The sequence below is a fragment of the Mustelus asterias genome, chromosome 4, assembly GCF_964213995.1.
Source record: "Mustelus asterias chromosome 4, sMusAst1.hap1.1, whole genome shotgun sequence".
NCBI lineage: Eukaryota > Metazoa > Chordata > Chondrichthyes > Carcharhiniformes > Triakidae > Mustelus > Mustelus asterias.
The window spans coordinates 24,381,322-24,404,527 of record NC_135804.1 but is presented as its reverse complement, the minus strand read 5'-3'; the positions used below and the strand labels follow the sequence as shown (position 1 = coordinate 24,404,527).

At 40.5% G+C, this 23,206-nt stretch overlaps 1 protein-coding gene across 1 annotated transcript in view; it reads right to left on the bottom strand.

Annotated features, from left to right (window-relative positions):
• Window positions 1-4,618: 4,618 nt before the first annotated feature.
• LOC144493045 (uncharacterized) overlaps window positions 4,619-23,206 on the bottom strand; it is a 275,407-nt gene continuing 256,819 nt past the window's right edge. Inside the window, exon 29 of the mRNA XM_078211881.1 lies at window positions 4,619-6,183. Coding sequence (XP_078068007.1) covers window positions 6,096-6,183 — 88 coding nt within the window. The 3' untranslated portion in view covers window positions 4,619-6,095. The remainder of the gene's footprint in view (window positions 6,184-23,206) is intronic.

Here is a 23,206-nt window from a genome sequence, read left to right as displayed (position 1 = left end):
CAGCACCGCTGTTTCTTTTTACAATATGGAGGACAGAACTATGCGGAGTACTTTTAAATGTTGTCTAACCAATGTTCTATGCAAATTTAACGCAACTCCTCTGCTTTCCAATTCTATTGCTCTAGAAATGAGCCCCAGTGCTTTGCTTCCATTTTTTATGATCTTGTTTACCTGCATTGCTACGTTTAATGATTTTGTGAAACTGTACCCTAAAGATCCCCTTGTTTCTCTATCCCATTTAGGCTCTTTGTTTTCCAGGGAGTGGACTCCTTATTCCTCCGACTCAAATGCACCAACTCACATGTAGCTTTATTGTAATTTGACATTTTCACATTTGTACTGAAAGCTTATTAACGTATTTTGTCCCAGTCTTGTGGAAAAAAACCACGGATTTCTTACAAGCATAGACAGGAGAAATTATTTTGTATCTGTCTTCGTGGTACATTAAGAAGTCTCACAACACCAGGTTAAAGTCCAACAGGTTTATTTGGTAGCACAAACCACAAGCTTTCGGAGCGCTGCTCCTTTGTCAGGTGAGTGGGAGTTCTGTTCACAAACAGGGCATATAAAGATACAAACTCAATTTACAAAATAATGATTGGAATGCGAGTCTTTACAGGTAATCAAGTCTTAAAGGTACAGACAATGTGAGTGGAGAGAGGGTTAAGCACAGGTTAAAGAGATGTGTGTTGTCTCCAGCCAGGACAGTTAGTGAGATTTTGCAAGCCCAAGCAAGTTGTGGGGGTTACAGATACAGTGATGTGAATCCAAGATCCCGGTTGAGGCCGTCCTCATGTGTGCAGAACTTGGCTGTCAGTTTCTGCTCAGCGATTCTGCGTTGTCGTGTGTCGTGAAGGCCGCCTTGGAGAATGCTTACCCGAAGGTCAGAGGCTGAATGCCCATGACCGCTGAAGTGTTCCCCAACAGGAAGAGAACAGTCTTGCCTGGTGATTGTCGAGCAGTGTTCATTCATCCATGTCGTAGCGTCTGCATGGTCTCCCCAATGTACTATGCCTCGGGACACCCTTTCCTGCAGCGTATCAGGTAGAGAACTTTGGCCGAGTTGCAAGAATATGTACCGTGTACCTGGTGGATGGTGTTCTCATGTGAGATGATGGCATCCGTGTCGATGATCCGGCACGTCTTGCCGAGGTTGCTGTGGCAGGGTTGTGTGGTGCCGTGGTCACTGTTCTCCTGAAGGCTGGGTAGTTTGCTGCGGACAATAGTCTGTTTGAGGTTGTGCGGTTGTTTGAAGGCAAGAAGTGGGGGTGTGCAGATGGCCTTGGCGAGATGTTCGTCTTCATCGATGACATGTTGAAGGCTCCAGAGAAGATGTCGTAGCTTCTCCGCTCCGGGGAAGTACTGGACGACGAAGGGTACTCTGTCCGCCGTGTTTGTCTTCTGAGGAGGTCGGTGCGGTTTTTCGCTGTGGCGGGTCGGAACTGTCGATTGATGAGTCGAGCGCCATATCCTGTTCTTATGAGGGCATCTTTCAGCATCTGGAGGTGTCTGTTGCGATCCTCCTCATCTGAGCAGATCCTGGATCTGCAGGATCCAGGATCTGCTCAGATGAGGAGGATCGTAACAGACACCTCCAGATGGCATCTCCACTTCGTGGTACATGTCATAGGAGACATTGCAACAATAGTGGAAAATGAGAATCCAGTGCAAATGAGAAACAAAGAAATTAGTGTTAGTGATGACACTGTACTGGAGAAATTAATGGGACTAAAAACTAACAACATTTTTGGACAAGATGATCTCTTTTCTAGGGAATTAAAAGAACAAAAAACAGTACAACAAACGAACAGGCCTTTTGGCCCTCCAAGCCTGTGCCGATGACGTTTACCTATCTAGACCAACCGCTTATATCCCTCTATTCTCCGTTTGTTCATATGCCTATCAAGATAAGTCTTAGATATGGCGAACGTAACTGCCTCAACCATCTCACTTGGCAATGCATTCCAGGCCCCCAGCTTCCTCTGTGTAAAAAGCTTCCCCTGCACATCTCCACTGAACCTTCAACCACCCCCACCCCCCCTTACATTGAACTTGTGCCCCCTTGTAATTGTCATTTCTGCCCTGGAAAAAAGCTTCCAAATGTTCATCCTATCTATACCTCTCAAAATTTTATAATCTTCTATCAGGTTGCCCTTCAGCCTTCGTCTTTCCAGGGGGAATAATCCCAGTTTGTTCAAACTCTCCTCATAGCTGATACCCTCCATACCAGACAACATCCTGGTAAACAAAAATTATGTGTGAATACTCACATGGGTCAGAATTGTAGATTGCAAGCTGTGAAAGTATGCAGGTTGGGTTTTAATGGTCTCAGACGAAGATTTGGCCCAGCAATTTAATACAGAGGGATTGGAGTATACATGTAAAAAAGCCTTACTGAGAATAAAATTATCTTGGTAAGACCACACCTGGTTAACAGTGTACAGCTTTGATCTCATCATGGGAATGATGTACTTGCCTGAAAGGAGGTGTACTGAAGGTTCCCTAGACTAATTCCTGAATGAGGAGATTGTTGAGGAGAGATTGAGTACACCAGGTCAGTATTCCTTAGATTGTAGAAGAAGTAATCTCATTGAGACATACAAAATCCTTAAGTGGCTTGATGCTGGGAGGATGTCTCTCCTGTCTGGGGATGGATCACAGTCCTTCAATAGAAGATTGGCATTTAGGACTAAGTTAGGAGACATTTCTTCACTCAAAGAGTTATGAATCTTTGAAATTCTGTTTCTTAGAGCACTGTGGACGTTTAGTCATTGAGTATATTCAAAGCAGAGATTAATAGATACTTGGATACCAAGACAATCAAATTATATAGGGATACTGTGGTAAGGTGGAGTTGAAAGACAAGGTCAGTTTTGATTTTATTGAATTACAAAGCAAGCTCAAAGGGCTGAATGGTTTATTCCTGTTCCATATGTTGCTTGTTGTAAGTTATACCCTAATGTTTCATGTTACTCAGTGCACTTGCTGCTAACTCAAATTATATATGGTGTGATGGAATAATCTCCAATTGCCTGGGTGAGTGCAACTCAAACAACACTATCCAAAACAAAGCAGCCTGCTTGATTGGCGCTCCATTTGCCATGATAAACATTCATTCACTCCACCACCAGCGCACATTGGCAGCAGTGTACACCGCAGCAACTTCTCAAGGCTCCTTTGACAGTATGTTCTAAACCTGTGACCTCTGCTATCTTGAAAGACAAGGGCAGCGGATGCATGGGAATGCTACCACCTGCAAAGTCTCCCCTCCAAGTCGCAGATCACTACCCCTTCACTGTTGCTGTGTAAATCCTGGAACTCCCTCCCTAACATCGGAGAAGATGCACCAACACCGAATGGACCTCTGTGGTTCAGGAAGACCTTTTCAACAAAGCTACATTTTATGTCTGAATTAAAACAAATTAAACCCACAATCAATTGAATGTCACACATGCGATAGATGGATATCTGCTCCCCGACTCTGTCTATCACATCTTTTGGTTGATAGGAACTGTGCAAGAGTGGGCTGTTTGGATGTGCACTTCAATTTTCAGTTTTTACTTCAAGGGTCACGCTAAAATTGAGATCTCTCCATGAAGCAAGCATGCATCTGTACATTGTTATCCAGCCATGGTATTAATCAGCAACAGGCTCCTAACTATATTACTGCAAATAGTTTTGAGATGTTATCATATGAAAACACTGCACAAAGGTGAATGAGAACATCCAGATTGTAAAATGGCTCCAATAGGCTTTCTTTATCGAATTACAAACACTCAGAATTATGAGCTGATCATTTATTATCGAGGTTGGAGCTTTTTATGATTGTCAGTTTGTCGTTACATTCACAGCGAATGGAAAATATATAAATTTCAAGATAAATGCTATGTTCTATAGAGTCTACGAACAGGGCTAATAGTTACACACAGGATATGAATAGGTTACAAAAATCTGGATTGTGCAAAACAGCATCATATATATATGAAAATAAGGTTCCAATCTATCATCATATTGAATATTGACCATAAGAATAGCAAGTTTCCCTCTTCATTATCATGGAATTATAGAACCATCAATTTTAAAAGATTGTTAATGAACTAATGAAATTGATTTCTCTTATCTGCAGCAGGCGGAAAACTCTGTGAATAAATTAAGTAGGTTAACTGGTGATAAGTGAGAAATCCTTTCTGTTTGAAATCTGATTTGCACATCCATTCTATACGTGAAGATCTGAGCAGGAAGTGGGCTTCTCACTCCGTGTGCACAAATCCTACAGGAAGGACACGACCCTCTTCCTTCCACTGTACAAAAATACAAACTGCTTTCGCCTGTGCGCTGAGTTTAGAACCCACTGGAGCAGCCGAGAATTTTACTGCCAGTGGATGGCATCAGATAAAAAATATTAAAGTAAATCAAAAATAAATACAAGCGAGTATAGTGAGTGGTATTTAATAATGATTTACCTTTACTGTTCATGAGAACTAACTTCTGCGGACGATTAACATTGTCCTTTTTGGTGTTTCAGTGACTTTACCACTAATGCAGGAGACTGGAAGAATAATACAGCTATTGAACAGCAAAGTGGTGATGGTATAATAATACTGACAACAGTGCATTTCAAGTGGAAAATAATTTAATAAAGTTTGTAGACATATACATCATGAGATTACAAGACTACAATAGCTTAGATTTTAATGTTACTCTTGGTGATTTAGTCTGCTGCTTGGAAAACAATATTTTCTTATGACTGGGGAGAGTAAATGGATCATCCCTCTTGCCTGATGGATCCCAGTAAAGATGTGTAGATACTTGGGTAGACTGAGTGGTACAGTGCCACTATTAGCAAATATAGGACTTATTGTATTGCCTAAAAAGAAATTTAGCAAGGTTCAAATTGTGGGACACAAAGTTTTCAAACAAAGATTGATTCAAAGACCACTAGTAGAACTCCTTAAATGAGCACTTAGTTTTGGATTTCAATTAAAAAATAGTATTTTTTCAGTATAAAAATAAAAAAAAACTCTAATTCACCACTCCTGGTTTCTATATCGCACTAACCCGTGTAAAAATTAAGAATCCTGCAATAAGCAGAAACGATTTTGTGTGATCTATCATTTTAATGATCCCTTCTTTTCTTTGTCAACTACATTGGAAACACTCTAAGCAGGTAGATTGGTTAAAGGGTCGCAAAGCATTTCGTAGTTGACTCCAAGTCAACCTGTCTAGTGAATAAACATACTGCATGGTATATTACTGAGTTAAACAGACCAGGACAGTTCTAAATTTGGTCCAATCGGGAGGGGGTGGTGCAAGAGCAGTGCCTATCAGCTTTGAGACAATTTTATGAACCTTTTTGGTGGCAGCCTAGACTTCCTTTGAAGGTCCACCAGTTTGTTTAGGTCACTTGTAGATGGAAATCCTGTAGGCTGCACGTCTGGCCCCCTTAAGTGTTCAGAGTAAACTCTATTTCAGTTAGGGTCCCAAAACATGTGTTAGCCCTTAGCTTATTCAAAAGACTTGACCCTTGTCTCAACAACTGCCAGTGGCACATCTACAGGGTGTACACCAAGGTGGAGATTAGTTCCCCAAATTAGACTTCTGTTCCCATATCCCATTCAGATAATGAGTGATTTTACCCCATTCTATGTCTGCTGGAACCTATGCAATCAAAGGGATCATTAATCAAAGGGAAATTAGGAAATAAATCAGTTTAAAAAATGCACTGCTAAATTGGCCATTGAGCTACAATTTTAATGTGTGTAACAGTCCTGTTGATAGAACGTGAATGACAATAGACAAGAAAGTCAGACAGGCTATAAGATGGGCTCCCATTCACTCTCCACATCTTTCACTCTCCATATTCTAGGTAATGGTCTGCTTATTTCTCTTGCCCTTTTCTATCAGAGCTATCAGGTCATTTGATGATTGAGTCCAGTTTCCTTCATTTCTGCTGTTTGGAAAGATCGTTAATTCGACTATGTTTTGGAATATCACAACAAAGATTTTTTTAAAATCTTCTTAAAACTGCTTCAGTGGCTGAACAGGTAAGAATGTCCTGTGGCCAGGCTCAGTCTAGACTCCCAGGCTGCAGATTTCTAATCGAAGCTCCAGTTGGCAGCAAGAGGCTTAGGCTTTCTCAAGTTCCCTGTGCTGCTGAAGGTTCTCCTCATTGACCGGAGTGAGCTGTAGGCAATAAAAACAAATGCAAATTAAGTCAGCTTTTTTTTCTCTAACAACATGTGGGAAAGCAATTAATTTTTGTACGCTTATTTTTTTTCAGATCACTGGCGAGTCACCAGGAGACTCCTCTAGGTAAGGTGGATGATACACGACATAATACTCCTATCATTATAAAACAATTACTGTGCTGCTGAGGTTAGACCTGAATGTAATGTGGCCTGGCCTTTAAAGTCACATCCCCCAACTGCTATCTACGCTTTGTGTCCTGAGATCAATTAGAGGTTAATCGCTGTGGTGAAAGAGCTTGCAGGTTAGGATCTGCTTGTAAATTTATGGATCCAGGTGGGAGGAAAATTTATTTTGTATTCTTGCTACTTTGAAATATGATGTGTGAAGTCTGTGTCTCGTTTAAAAAATAAAAAAATGTCTTGGCATTTGTATAAAAAAATGATTGGAATCAAATAAATCATTGCTACTATTGTCTGTAGTTAATACATATCAGAACTTCTGTAATAAATTAATCTATGAATTTATTTTCAGCAGACTATGCATTGGAAAGTAAAGAAATGTGATGCGGCTGAAATATTTCCACTGTGTAGTTGGTGTTGTGAAATCATACACAGATTTCAGAAACACGTTTTTATCGTCACATTGTACTGAAAGAATGATGTTGAGATAAAGGTTTTCGAAAACTGTGTGCCATATTACATGGTGCATTTATAATACACGAATAAATAATTATATTCTGTGAAGCAGGGCAGATGCAAAATGGTCAGCTTAGGAGGTGCTTGCAAACTTTGGGTTCCAGGTAAGAAGAAAAACTTGGAACTTTGAACTACAGATGTTTAATCCTGGCAGGAACGCAGCATAATGAGTGGCTGCCCGTCCGCACGTGGAGTAAAGAGACTGACAGGCAGCTAAAAATAGATACTCAGAGGCCATTGTCATGGACTCGTTGGAATGTTTCCCATTGCAAGGTAAATGGATTGATTTCCTGGGAAGAGGTACAGTAATTAGGGCAGAAAGGAAAGGACAGGGGAGGAACTCCCAATCCTACTGATCACAGGAAACCTGTTTAGAAAATTATGCATCTGCACTTACCGTGGTCACTTCTGGCTTTGGATCGGATGCTGAGATCATTGCTCAGTCCGAAGTAAAAATAGCAGCTGAGTACCGAAAAGGTAACAAAGAGGGTTGATAAGGGCAACACAGTTGATGTTAAGTACACAGACTTCCAAAAGGCATTTAATAAAGTGCCACATAACTGCTTTTTCAGCAAAGTTAGCACAAAATGGAATAAAAGAGACGGTGGCAGCGTGGTTACAAAATTGGCTGATTTTATGGCCTCCGCCAGCATATATGCAGGTGTAAATTGACAGGTAGTGGTCTACCCATCATCTGCCATCTGCCCCATTTTACAGGGAGAGCAGGAGGTGTCGTGCAGCTCAAGTGCCTCATTCGGCCCCTGCTGCTATTTTACTCATGGCATGGGGAGGCCCAGGCCTAGTAGCTAGCCTGATAACCTTTACTGGATCTGGTGTCGGGCAAGAAGGGGCAACTTCCTTTGGAGGCTCCCCTGTGCCCATCAGTGGCATGCATCCCCTCTCCCCCACCCTCCACCCCCAAGGTCATATCCCTTTAATGCTCTCCTTATCACTTCACCCCCCTCTGTCCCCACCTCCTGCCCCTCAAACCTGGCTTCCTCTCTCCCATACCTCTCACACTGGGGTCTGCCTGCCAGCCGTTCCCTGCTGATGCCTCAAACTTAATGTCAATCTGGCTTCCATAACCACCTCTTTATCAGGTTCTGGCTGTAGTCCCAGGTGTGGTCATCGTTTGAACCTGACATTGTTGGAACCACAGAGCTGCAGGCCAAACAGCTCTCTAAGGCAGGACTTATCCCAGATGGGGGCATAAATCTTGCCCTGAGCCAATTAATGCCCTGCCCCCCCCACCCCCCCCAAATATAGAGTGGTTGTAAGGCAGCTGGCTTTTTCATGGTGGGGCTTCTGAGTCCAGCCCAGAGAGTAATTATGAACAGTTGTTATTTGGGCTGGAGGAAAGTATGTAGTGGGCTATTGTTGATGTATATTAATGACCTAGACTTGGGTGTACATGGCATTTTCAAAATTTGCAGATGACAAGCTTGGAGGTATTGTGAACTATGAGGAGGATAGTGTTAAACCTCAAGAGAACATAGACAGGATGGTGGATGGGCAGACAAGTGGCAGACAAAATTTAATGCAGAGAAGTGTGAAGTGCTTCATTTGATAGGAAGAACAAGGAAAGGCAATATAAAATAAAGGGGGCAATTCTAAAAGGGAGACTGAGGGCAACATCAACCCCTTTACCTCCACCCTGCGAACCATCCAAGGGCCTAAACACTCTTTTCAGGTGAAGCAGCAATAGACCTCCTTCATTCTGGTCTATTGTATTCACTGCTCCCGATGCGGTCTATTCAACATCGGAGAGACTAAACACAGGCTGGATGACTGCTTTGCAGAACACAAACAGGACCCAAACCTTTCTGGCGCTTGCCATTTCAACACACCATCTCATGCCCATTTGGCCTGTTGCAATGTTCTAGCGAACCCCAATGCAAACTGAACGAACAGCACCTCATCTTCCGATTAGGCACTTTACAGCCTTACAGACTAAACATTGAGTTCAACAACTTCAGAGCATGAACGCTCTCCTCCACCTTCACCCCATTCCCATTTATTTTATTTTATCTTTTTTATGATTTTATATCCTATTATAGTTTTTTAAAAATTCATTTCTTCCATTGTCTTTTTAAATCTCACTTTGCATCTTGTTCTCTCTCCCCCGCCCTTCACTCCCCCCACCCCTCACTCTCCCCTGCCCCTCACTCTCCCTCACCCCACTAGGGCTATTTGTTACATTTCCTAGGCCATCTTTTGACACCCAGCTTAGCTTTGTTCTGCCATTTACACTTCCTGATCTCTTAAAGGGCTGCTATTAGCACCATTCTCAGCCTTCATCACCACCATTTAGAATCCCTTTAGATTTTTTTGTCTATGACATCCCTGTCAATTACCCTCCCCCTACCTTAATACAATTAATGTTACCAGAGAGGCAGTGCTGGGTAGACTAATGGGACTGAAGGTGGACAAGTCCCCGGGTCCGGATGGAATGCATCCCAGGGTATTGAAAGAAATGTCAGAGGTAATAGTGGATGCGTTAGTGATTATTTATCAAAACTCGTTGCATTCTGGGGTAGTGCTGGTTGATTGGAAAACGGCTAATGTTACGCCGCTGTTTAAAAAAGGAAGGAGACAAAAGGCGGGTAACTATAGGCCGGTCAGCTTAACGTCGGTAGTAGGGAAAATGCTGGAATCCATTATTAAAGAGGAGATAGCAGGGCATCTGGATAGAAATGGTTCGATCACTCAGACGCAGCATGGATTCATGAGGGGAAAGTCGTGCTTGACGAACGTGTTGGATTTTTATGAAGATGTGACTAGGGCGGTTGATGGAGGAGAACCGGTGGATGCGGTGTTTTTGGATTTCCAAAAGGCGTTTGATAAGGTGCCCCATAAAAGGCTGCTGAAGAAGATTAGGGCACACGGAGTTGGGGGTAGTGTGTTAAAGTGGATTGGGGACTGGCTATCCGACAGGAAGCAAAGAGTCGGAATAAATGGGTGTTTTTCCGGTTGGAGGAAGGTAACTAGTGGCGTGCCGCAGGGATCGGTACTCGGGCCGCAACTATTTACCATTTATATAGATGATCTGGAGGAGGGGACGGAGTGTAGGGTAACGAAGTTTGCAGACGACACAAAGATAAGTGGAAAAGTGAATCGTGTGGAGGACGGAGAAGATCTGCAGAGAGATTTGGACAGGCTGAGTGAGTGGGCGAGGATATGGCAAATGGAGTATAACGTTGATAAATGCGAGGTTATACACTTTGGAGGAAATAATAACAAATGGGATTACTATCTCAATGGAAACAAATTAAAACATGCTACCGTGCAAAGGGACCTGGGGGTCCTTGTGCATGAGACGCAAAAGCCCAGTCTGCAGGTACAACAGGTGATCAAGAAGGCAAATGGGATGTTGGCCTATATCGCGAGGGGGATAGAATATAAAAGCAGGAATGTCTTGATGCACCTGTACAGGGCATTGGTGAGGCCGCAGCTGGAATACTGTGTGCAGTATTGGTCCCCTTATATGAGGAAGGATATATTGGCATTGGAGGGAGTGCAGAGAAGGTTCACCAGGTTGATACCGGAGATGAGGAGTTTGGATTATGAGGAGAGGCTGAGGAGATTGGGTTTGTACTCGTTGGAGTTTAGAAGGATGAGGGGGGATCTTATGGAGACTTATAAGATAATGCGGGGGCTGGATAGGGTGGAGGCGGAGAGATTCTTTCCACTTAGTAAGGAAGTTAAAACTAGAGGACACAGCCTCAAAATAAAGGGGGGTCGGTTTAAGACAGAGTTGAGGAGGAACTTCTTCTCCCAGAGGGTGGTGAATCTCTGGAATTCTCTGCCCACTGAGGTGGTGGAGGCTACCTCGCTGAATATGTTTAAAGCGCGGATGGATGGATTCCTGATCGGTAAGGGAATTAAGGGTTATGGGGATCAGGCGGGTAAGTGGTACTGATCCACGTCAGATCAGCCATGATCTTATTGAATGGCGGGGCAGGCTCGAGGGGCTAGATGGCCTACTCCTGCTCCTATTTCTTATGTTCTTATGTTCTTACCCCACCCTTCCAATCTAAATCTCATCCTATTTTCCTTGTCTTCAGCTCTGACGAAGGGTCATCCAGACTCGAAACATTGACTCTATTCTCACTCCACAGATGTTGTCAGATCTGCTGAGATTTTCCAGCATTTTCTGCTTTTGTTGTATATAGCTTTAAATGTTTGAAAAAACTATAATAAAATGACTGGCCTTTGTGGAACAAACAATCAAAGTCAAGGATACTTATTTTTGGCTATGTATCACATTAGCCTGAGCCCCAAAAACTCGTAGTTCTGCCATTAGCAGACTAAAACCTTAAATTCTAAGCTTCTGCAAGGAATCTTATTCTTGAATGACCATAATTGTGCTGTTTCTATTCTGTGCATTTGAAATCAGTTCAGTGCTTTTTAGATACAAATCCAACACAAATATGCAGTGCAAAATGGGCAAGTACATTTCCATCATCATCTCTAACACTGATATGTACAGAATGGAGCTCAAGGTCAGTTTAAGGTGAAAGCAAATCAAAACAAGTGTCCCTAATTTGTTGTTTCCTTCTTGATTCTGTGGTATATGGTTGGTTTAAAGATCAAGATGTATGAATGCATGAATGTAATTAGAAGGGAACGGTGGTTTAAATGTGTACGGTCTTTCTTTGTTATTGGGCTTGTCACTGTAGAGAGAGTTGCTGTAAACGTATATCCCATACAAAAATGAAATGGATATTGTTTCCTTCATGCCTAAATCATGATGACAATCTCCGAAGACAAAACCAATTGCACAAGTTGCATCTGAAAGGAGGTGTTGCATTCTAACACAAGCTTTCTTCTCGTTTTGATATTGTACCATGAAGAACTGAAAAAATAAAGTATTTCCATGACACATCTTCCACATAAATAAAAATGAACACAAATACTCAGTACTACTCAGATAAAGCACAATCATATTGTACTGAAAGTGCTACATTCCATATGCTATGACAATTATTTTTAAAAGGCCTTGGGATTTGTTTGCATAATTTGGCACAAAATAGAGTGATTTGCACCAGTGTTCGTTACAGGTAAGTGATGTTTTATTGCTTCTGGATATGTTTGATGTAAATTATGAAAGGCAATTGCAAGTAAGAAGAGTGCTATTAACTAAGACAGATTTGTTTAACAGCTTGCCTAAGTGCTTGTCATTATTTATAATGTATGCAGACGTTTGATATTAAAGTGCTCAATATGGTGAAAGCATCTTTTGTTGAGTATAAAATAGACAGCACAGATAAGTCATCAATTCTAAAAAGTGAACACTTTTGGAGGTGGTATAATTGTAGCAATATGCAAATGAAACATTTGGAAAATGTGACTTTTCTGAGAGATCCAATTGTTTTTTTCATGGTTCATGATCATCAAAGTGATTGTGAGCTGGTTTTGTACTTGCTGACAGAATTGAATATTCTCAGGTTAATTATGACATGAAGATGTCACAGCATGAATCTCCCTCCATTGGGACCCAACACAATGTAACTGACCCAAAGGTCTAAAGAAAATCCCCATGCGACTGATATCAACGGGCGGAATCTTCCCACCTTTTGGCAGAGTGGCACAGCGGGCGGGAAAAACAGGACTGGCAACTTTCTCTGCCATATTGTTTGGCTCAGCTAAAAACAAAAGTGAAGGGGTAAGTTCCACAACGTCATGCTGGCACCAGCAACTTAGGTTTTTAAAGGTCGGTGCCCAGGCATGACCCTCTCCCTCTTGAACGATGCACCCATTAGTCAGGAACTTCCCTGAAATGAAACAATATTTGAGAAAACTGAGGCCACATTAACAAACCTTGAGACATAAATTGGAGCCTAAAGTGCACATGTAATTTTACATTTGTCCAGGTTGTACAGTGTCATCAGTTGGCAACACTGAGTTACAATGCTCATTTGCTCCCAAATAGAAGAAAACAGTATCCTATGTCTACATACTTAAACATATTTAGATAAAAGAGTGGGCTTTCTCGTTTACTCCTTTTTTGACATTAGAAACTTGAAGGCTTTAAACTAACATTAAATTTCAGAAAGAATATATGCCAAGAGAGACAACAAGAATAAATTATACATCAGGAATAAACTGTCATGATTTTTGACTTGCGCTAGATGTTTACTCATGTTCAGTGTCACTAATAACCCCTGTTAAATAAGCACCATGCACCCTAAGACTGTGTCTTTCAGCACCCAAAAAGTCTATCTGAATGATAGCATGACATAGGTTAGTAACGTAGATCCTTGTTGCATATACCATCTAGTGGAATATTGCATGGACTCTGTGATGCACCATCAACCAAGCAAAGACTAGTTTGTATGCAAGAACAAATAGGCTTTTATTAGCAAAAGACTTGGAGCACACCCATGCCGATGAACTGGTCCAGACTGAGGCAGGGGGGTGGGGAACAGTCGCCTTTATACCTGGACTGAGTGGGGGCGGGGGGGGGGGGAGGAGTCTCGGGTAGGGCCGGCAGGGATGTGTCCAGGCATGTCACATATACAGGTAATAAGCTAACAGTGGTTTACCACACTATATGGAAGGAGGACTGAAAGTATTCTATTGAGAAGGAAACAATGCTCAGAGTTGGCTTTAGATCAGGCAAATTCTGGAGTGTCACTCAGCTGGATTAGCCCATGAATCAATTAAAGAATTTGAATGCACTCATAAGACCTGTCAAATATGTAGAAACTGCTTCAAACATAGAATTCAATTGAAACCATTCTCTCTTCTTGTGTTCTATTTGGTTATTTGCCCAATTAGAGCGCTGATTATTATAGATGAGATGATTTAACCTTTCTCAGTTATCCATTTCCTAAAATTACAACTTGTTCATATTCTGCAGAACTCTTATTTCTTATTAAATATCTCCCCATGTGATTCTTTCCTGTAGATCAAAATTACGCCAGCAATGACATTCTGCTGCTTATTGCAATGAACTCTAAATGCTTGTTATATTTTGAATCGTAATCAGCACCTCTAAGGGTTAGTGTAATAACTGAATAGGGTATATTGTATTGGGATCCAAGCCCACTTTGAATTTTCTGTAACTGAATCCTTAATGGTGCTGTAATTACCATTTCCCTTGACAAAATGTTGTGCCTGCCTACAGCTTTCTTTTTCTGGCATCAAAATAGAAGCTTCTGATGATACTCTTACAGATATCTAAGGAAAAGGTGAGCTTACACCAGTCAATCCAATGCAGTTTAATAACAATGTTCACAGCACTACAATGGTACCCTTATTATAATGCTCTCTTGCTGGCTTCTCAACATGAGAGTCAACACTGCGGAGAGGCTCTGATAGCTTGGAGTTTTATTGTACCTCATCAAGATTTGTGAGGAATCATTAAACAAACTGCAGCCTTAGTCATAAAATATTTAGGCAACCTGTATTCAATTTCAAGTATCAGCAGAGTAGCACTGCACAGTTAGAGAAAGACTGGTAATAATGGTCAGTAGGTTTTTGGCTCACATGGCTGTAATTATATTGAGCTCCTTTGTAACTTTGTGTGATGTTTTTAATAGTAACCAACTGTCAACTTTGGTCTGTACTGAGACAGCAAACCTTGTTCAGGTTACATACGAAATCTAGAATAAAGTTTCTTTAAAAAATACTCTAATTTAAAATCTAAGATGCTTGACTAACACACCAGCACATGTCAGAGGCAAAAAAACCAAACTTTTGGAAGAAACTTGGGCTACTGATTTTAAAAAAAAGTAGTCCAGGATTTTCCAGACCCCCCTCATAGTTCATACAAAATTGAACCCAAAGAAATTAGGAAAATATTGCAAAGTAAAGAATCTACTCATTGCTGCTTTATGTTCTTACTAAACGGTAGGTAATATCATTGTCAAATGAAGCAAGTTTGCTCAGCAGCCTATCAAAGAGAGGAACTTTTATCCTCACATCCAACCATTTTAAACAAAAATACACATTATTGTGGAAAAACTGAAATTTAGGCACCACCTACTGAAACAAATTTGGGCATAGTATTTCCATCATTAATAGCATTTGTAAACATTTAAACGTGTTCACTTTGGGTCAGTAACATAACCAAATGCATAAAAAAATGAACAATTAATTTTGGATTAGTCCCATCCAAATTTAAATTATGATCATAACTTATGACCCACGTATTAAATAACACACCAAACAGGTAGTAAGACACCGGTTTAAACTTACATTATTGATTATTTATTTATTTATCGTCTTCCTTTATTGTTCTTCCCTTCCCACTCTTTCCCCCTATTTTATCCCCCCTTTCCTTACCTTTTCTCCCCCTTAGATTCCCCTTTCCCCCCTTTTCTCAATCTGACCTCGCTCCCACCCATTCCCGCCTCCCCGTCCCCCTACATCTTCATCTGTCACAGTTTACCCTCTGATTTCAGCTTCTCTGCCATTTGGCCATTCACACCTTCTATTCTCTCTATGGACTGCCATTAGCAGCCTTTCTCCTTGTTTTTGTGGCTATGACTCATCTTTTATTCCCTCACCCTACATTATAAATATCTTCCACTTTCTATGCCTTTTGGCCTTGACAAAGGGTCATCTGGACTTGAAATGTCAGCTCTTTTCTCTCCTTACAGATGCTGCCAGACCTGCTGAGATTTTCCAGCATTTTCTCTTTTGGTTTCAGATTCCAGCATCCACAGTAATTTGCTTTTATTATTGATACGTTAATCGATACATTTGGTTTAAAGATTCACATTCACATTCCAAACCTAAATACGAAGTACGAACTAACAGTTTAAACAGTGTTGCAATCTGGTTAGGGACCAATAACCTTTTCTTTAAAGTAGACAAAGTTTGAAATCCCAGTTACCCCCTCTGCAAATAAAACCCACAAGATTCCACGATTTTAATCAAACAAAATAAACTTTACAAAGTCAGAAAAGTTACATCATTTATAATAGCTATTTTCTAATCTAGGAGGGAGGTCTTGTGGCGCAGTGGTAGCGTCCCCACTCTGGGTCAAAAGCTCCTGGTTCAAGTCTCACCTTAGGACTTGATGACCATGGAAGGTGTGTGCATAAAATGGCCAAACAGGTTGATTATCAGCCTGTAAATTTTTCCAATATGCCAATTGCAGGTGTTAAAGAGTAGTATAGTTTCCTGGTCAACCATACTATAGAGGGCAACAGTAAACCACTGTAGTACATTGTCAAGCATAATCAGGGACCAATCCAATGGAAGTCCATGGTTGCCAATATCCTGTTAGGGCATAGTGCATGAAGGAGGGGGAGAATCTTATGTATTAACATTCAGAACTAATATGAGGTAACTATGAAAAACAGGCAATCTGTGGTTACATAAACAATACTGCACATTAAACGGCAGATGTGACCAAGAATGATCCCACGGATTTCTCAACACAGTGTCAGTGATTACTCTGAATCACAAAATCTCCTTCAAACTCTGTCTCCCTCACAAAGGATTTTAACCCCACTTTCAAAGATATTGGGAAACATTTTCTGACTTTGGCCACAACTGGTATTCTCTAATCCCGCTGCAGTGAATGGAGTTTTGGCTGAGCACAAAATTCTCCTTTCTCGCTGGCTATGGTGGCAGGGCATCGGAGATTGGAGAATTCTGGCCATTGTCTCCGAATTCCTTCAACGGCCACTCCAACTCAGACTGCCTCCACGACTGCTCACTACCCATGGTTCAATCTCTCCTTAAATTATCAGCTTGCCTCCAACTCTTTTGCAGACTGCTAGTTTTGCTAAGCTGGCACTGTCATTGGGTTTCTTCAAACTCCAGCCCCCTGGCTGCACTGAGCTATAAATGGCTCCCAGGGCTTCTTCTGAGCCCTAGCACCTGCAACCTTCTGCTACCTTCTCAACTCCTCAGGATTTCTGAGTCCCAACTGCCTGGAGCCTGCTCCCGGGGCTTTACTATGAGCCGCAAACTACATGAGGTTCAAACTGCAACCAACCCCTTCTCCTAACAAACACAGATAAATTGAAACCTGAGAACTTTTTAAAACTCCCCCCATCTCCTTGAGGACATAGCCCTTAAAGTTTCATTGAATGCTTTTAAAGTAATTTAGCTGCAACTCCGAAAACAAAACATCTCTCTGGACTTCACTTCTATGCAGGCAGTGTTGCCATCACATTGCCATCACATCACCAGTTCTCCAGCGAAGTAAACCCACCTACTGTTTTCTGGTTCCATCTCTTCTATTCTGATTCCATTAAACACCCACAACCTTCTGAATTGCTATTTAATTTTAGGTTTTCCAGCAATCTCTAAAACCCAGCATTTTAGTTACATTATCTACACTGAAGCAATCTTCCCAGAACTAAACAATACCTCCAAAATATTACCATGGACCATGAACTAGATATTTGTCACAACACATTAAAACAATTAAAGAGTGGGGGTAAGAAAGTAAGAAGGCAGTCTTGATTCTTCTGCCATGCTGAATACTACATTGACGATGCTGTATTGCATGAAAATCAATTGATAATCTAATTCTCTTTACTAAACAGGCCAATTGGTAGCATCAGTTTAGACAATCCCCAATGCCCAGTCAGGCATCCTCCAGCAAAGTCATACAAAAAACACAGCACAAGGTGCAAGGTTTGTACCATTTCTCTGTGATTCCAGGTGGGGCTGATACAACTGGCCTGCAGTAGTTGATGATAAATGGTTGTAGGTTAGGACTGACAGTTCCTTTTGCTTGAGGACAGTGCTTAACAAACTGAAATGCTTTCTTAATGACTTTGCTACTTCCAGCAAGCCTCTTGGACTATTAGACCATGGGCATTCCTTACTTTTGTGATTTTGAAGTTTTTAAAAACATTTTTTAAAAGGTATTCATTTAGAATCAGCAAAGTCTATGCAAGTTTGGAAGAAATAACTTTTTATGTACTACAGCAGCTCCTCACTTTAAAAAAGGTTTGAAAATAAAAAAAAACATTACATTTAGTAAGATTGTACCACATCATTATATAATTTTTTAAAATTCTCAACTTCTGTTGTAACAATTAGATTGGTGGCATGGTGGCACAGTGTGCCAAGGACCTGGGTTTGATTCCCGGCTTGGGTCGCTGTCTGTGTGGAGTCTGCACGTTCTTCCCGTGTCTGCATGGGTTTCCTACCGGTGCGCCGGCTTCCTCCCATGGTCCGAAAGACGTGCTGGTTAGGTGCATTGGCTATGTTAAATTCTCCCTCAACGTACCCGAACAGGCACCGGAGTGTGGCGACTAGGGGATTTTCACAGTAACTTCATTGTAGTGTTAACATAAGCCTACTTGTGACAAATAAATAAATAAACTTAACCTAGATTGCTGATGGTTCCCATGGTGAGTTGGCTATATAATTTTAAGAAGTACCAGTATCTTGGCCCCAGGTGTGATGTGTTTGGTATTCAGGAATAGATGGAGGATACCAACTGTGGTACTGTCCTCACCATACTTAGCATGACAACCACTCATAAAGGCGAAGTGGGGCTAATCATTTGACCGCAAGATCCAATTAGAAAGACACCACTCGTATGACATTGAGCATGTTAACTATTTTGGGCAATTCTACGAGTGCTTACCCGTGCTTATCAATTTAACAGGCTCCACTGATTTCAGCCAAAGTCAGGAGTTCAAACAGTTTCTTAAAACAAGATTACTTGGTTGAGGAAATTCTGCGTGCAATGATTAGGGACAGCACGGTGGTGCAGTGTTTAGGTGCTGCCTCACAGCGTCAGGGACCCGGTTCGATTCTCGGCTTGGGCCACAGTCTGTGCGGAGTCTGCACATTCTCCCTGTATCTGCGTGGGTTTCCTCCGGGTGCTCTGGTTTCCTCCCACAGTCTGAAAGACGTGCTGGTTAGGTGCATTGGCCATGCTAAATTCTCCCTCAGAGTACCTGAACAGATGCTGGAGTGTGGCAACTAGTGGATTTTCACAGTAACTTCATTGCAGTGTTAATGTAAGCCTGTTTGTGACACTAATAAATTAACTTTAACAATTAGGGCAAGGAATTGTGAAGTGAGATTTACTGCTTTCTTCTTTAATATGTTGGTTCTTCTTAAATATGTTGGCTACTTACCTTTTTGGTTTTACCATCTATCATCTATAGCCATAAGCAGTGGGAACTGTTTTATTTTGAACAGTAATCATAACCATGATCTAGAGAGATATACTGATAAAGCAGAAAGTGAGAGTTGAAAAAAGTAGAACATAGGAGGTTATAAATGCCATTTGATGATATCAGGAGAGTTGGAAAGCTGAACTGAAGTAAGAGAAGGGCACAGTGGAGGCATTCAGTAAAAATAGTTGGGTGAATAAGAGAGAAAAAAACAAGGCAGAGATAAAGGTGACAACTTTGGGTAATAGCATGAAACACGGTGCCTAAGGTGGAAAACGCTGACCAAAAGCAGTAGAAGAGGTACTATGTAATAGCAGGAGAAAGGAGCTACTAGACAACCATAATTGAGTCTGAAGGCAGAAAGGAAGAACAAAGTGGGTAATATCAGGAGAGACTTAGGGAGTGAAGCATATGTTTGATAATACAGGAGCAAACAGTGAAGAAGGAATGCTGTATATAAAAAGCAGAAGATGGGACTGTGAAAGTGGTACGGAAAACCCAATACACAATTAAAGTTATTTACAATTTGATTCTATATTGATGGTTTTAACGAACATTTGGTTTGATACATTGGGATAAAAGATCAGGAATAAATTTCAACACGTAGTAATCAGGTCTCAATCTTCAATTACAGCATCAACACACTGGAATATTCATTATAAACTGCATCCAGATAGATTAATCAAATGGACCAAAACTACTGTCTGTTCATATTACTGTGCAAGTTCACTCAACTGCTTCAGTAGTTAAATCACAAAGTAGTTTACTAGATAATTGGCTGATCAAAAATTGAATGTGGTCCACTATTTCTTTCTTTAATGTGCAATTACTTCTGCTGATGTAAAAATGATTGAGATATATTCAAAATATTGTCAAAATGGATCAGCTTCTTTACAGAACACCAAGCATTGTGCAGAGCAAAACCTATAGACACGATGGTTCATCTCCTCAAACCTTGACTGTTTGAGACAATTTCCTTTTCCCCAAAAATTACACTTTGTAAGGACCAGAGCCTGAATGCTGCAGTTTTGAACAATATAAATAAAATTCCGGACTTTAAAAAAATCGATTTGGTATTTTATGATGTACTTGTGGTCGTAATAAATATTCCAGTGTGTTTTATGACAAAGAGAGGGCAGAGAGCTTATTAAAGCACTCGGTTGTGTCTTGTGCTTTAATCAGCTCTCCATCTCCGTTTCCATCATAAACCATGGTAGAGTACTTCTTATTATCACATTAATTTTGAATTTTCAGTACTTTACAATAGAAAGCAGATAGTAAGTGGGGAACATTGTCCTGATTAAGAACCATTTTTATTCCAGTGAACCATTGTTCTGCTATTGAAAAAAAAATCAATTTTTATACTGGGGATCCAGTAGTAATGGCAGCGACTGATAAACAGAACACAATCCTGAGATCCCCCCCCCCTCTAAAACATAATGCAAGGCGATCTTGTTTGGAACTGAGGCAACAAACAATTCAGCAATGAAATATTGCCTAAACCTGACAGGGTGATTCACTATTGGCAGAAACAAATTTTCTGACTAGAATGATTCAACAAAGTCCCAAAATCCATATAACTACTCAAACTTAATTTTCTCCTAGATTATGAATGTTCCAGATTAATTTTATTTTAATTTAAATCAACGAGGGTTATGCCACCTGAAACAACCTGTTATCTAGCCCAACATATGCAAATTGGCTTCTTATGATAAGAGAATCTATATGGAGTAGCAGATTAGGAAACATTAACATATCTATAAAAATAGCGTCTCAGTTACTGGTGTCGTTGCTACACCATTTGTAATGGGTATCAGAAACATATTCTAGTGTTAAAGATGATACCATTATGAAAGGAAGTGAAAATGATATAGGAAGTGTAAGAGATAAAACATTATCACCTTATACAGGAAATTGAGAGTGATGGGTATATGGAATAGTTAGATAATCTTACACTACTGTAAATTTGCATGCTCGTCACACTCAAAGAATCATAGAATTCCTACAATGCATGAGGAGGCCATTTGGCCCATCGAGCCTGCACTGACAACAATCCCACCCAGGCCCTATCCCTGTAACCCCAAATATTTACCCCTGCTAATCCTCCTGACACTAATGGCCAATTTAGCATGGCCAATCAACTTGACCCGCACATCTTTGGAGTGTGGGAGGAAACCGGAGCACCTGGAGGAAACCCACGCAGACGCAGGACGAATGTACAAACTTCACACAGTGACCCGAGGCTGGAATTGAACCCGGGTCCCTGGCGCTGTGAGGCAGCATTGCTAACCACTGCGCCACCCTCAATGAAAACCAAGATGTTGCTCTTGTCCTGTAACCACATATTTAACAACATATTTAACATGGTAATAACAGCATTTATTTTATGTTAAAGTCGAATGTCACATGAAAATGTTGAACTGTTGTGTGCTTTTATCAGCTATGATCATTTCCAGCCTACTCTTCATGACATTCAAAGAATCACATGGAGAGTGACCATGTTCTAAGTTGTTTGCCTGTTTCATTATTTCCTTTTTATAGATTAAAAGTTTTCCAGCTCAGTTCTGTTTAAATCTTCTCTTAATTGTTTAAACCAAGGTAAAAAAAACAAGGCTATACATATGAAAGAGATTAATTACTTTACATGTACACTATTTCTTTGGAATGTGGATCTGCATTAAACAAATTAATACAATCTCTTCATTTTAAAGTTGTTTTTTCTTTAAAAGTCTGTTCTTAGCAACACATATTACTTATGCCGTGAGTTGAATTTATTATAAGGGAAAATATGATGCAAGCCTGAATCTTATCTACCACAACACTGCCCAGCGTATTGGGACATTTTTAAACATAGCTTTAAAACAGTTTTAGTGCTATTATTCCTTAGTCTGCCCTCATTACAAAAACAGGAAATGAAGTCAAAAGAAAAGGTAAATTTTAAAAGGAAAAGCTACCTGAAATACATTTAGAATAAACCGGCACAGAATAAACTACAAAAAATGAAAGGTAGTATGCAATGTAAAATTGCATTTGTTTAAATAGGAGGCAATGCCATTAAAGCCAATTTCCATTGGCTCTTGTGACTGATATTTTCTGATGGTCTGACTATATTTAAGGATTCAGTTCTGTTCAATAAAATATGCTGGTTAGTTTAAAATGCATGCAATCAAAACTAGAAGTACATATCCAATTGGTGTTTCCTACTAAGCAGAAACAATTTTGTTATTCATAGGCTGAAATGAAAATGTTGCTTTCAGATTGAATATAGAAGGAATTGGATGGGGGGGAGGGGGCAGCCGGCTAGGGGAGAGAACATTCTTCATATTTCTCAGAGAGAAGCATCCACTTCTGAAGAACTAAAGCAAATAACTGCAGTCCATAAATCAGTGTCATGTTTGCCAGGGTTTAATTTATAGCCTTTTGTCATGGGCTCCACTATTCTAATTGTCTCTCACTTTTCCGCTGTGACTTCGAAGGCCACAGTCCAATGAACTTAATTACTTACTGATGACAATGGTGCAGAGAAGGTTTGTGATTAACCCCTACATTGCTACAATGATAAGCGTGCAACTGAAAAAAAGTAGATTGCTGGTGGTGTTGCCATATCCCCATGGAAAGAGTTAAGACAGGAAGACATTCAATTGCAAAAATAGGGAAAAAAAGAAGCTTAGAGTACGGTCTCACAGCAGGAAGGTTGGCTGCAGCAGGGTAGAAGATTCCTGTCAGTTTGAATTAGGTTGTTGATAAAATGAATTTGGCTGTGCTGTGAAATAGAGCAAGCAAGCAAGCAGAAACCATGAGAATAAGAAAAGGAATATTGCTGAACCATTATGACTCGATAATCCATTCATATTTGTTGCGAGCTATTCTGCTAGTCAAACTTGCATTAAGAATTACACCTGGTAATTGAGAATTATACAAATGTTCCATACGCACATGTTACTTTATCAGAGCTGCTATTAAGGATAGATTAACCAGTTACCACTACAGCTCTAAGTAAATATAATTCACTCTGCTGAAGTAAATACATGATCAGTCAATTACAATTAGATGAATAGGAATACCAATGCTATATCTTTGTGTGCACCACTATATTTGGCCCAAATAATTCTATTTTATGCTACTATACTTGAAAGGAATCGTTTTTTACAGCTCCACATTTGAATGTCTAATTTAAGTGAGAGAGGAGAAATTTTTGCTTTGTGTATTTTGTGGCCT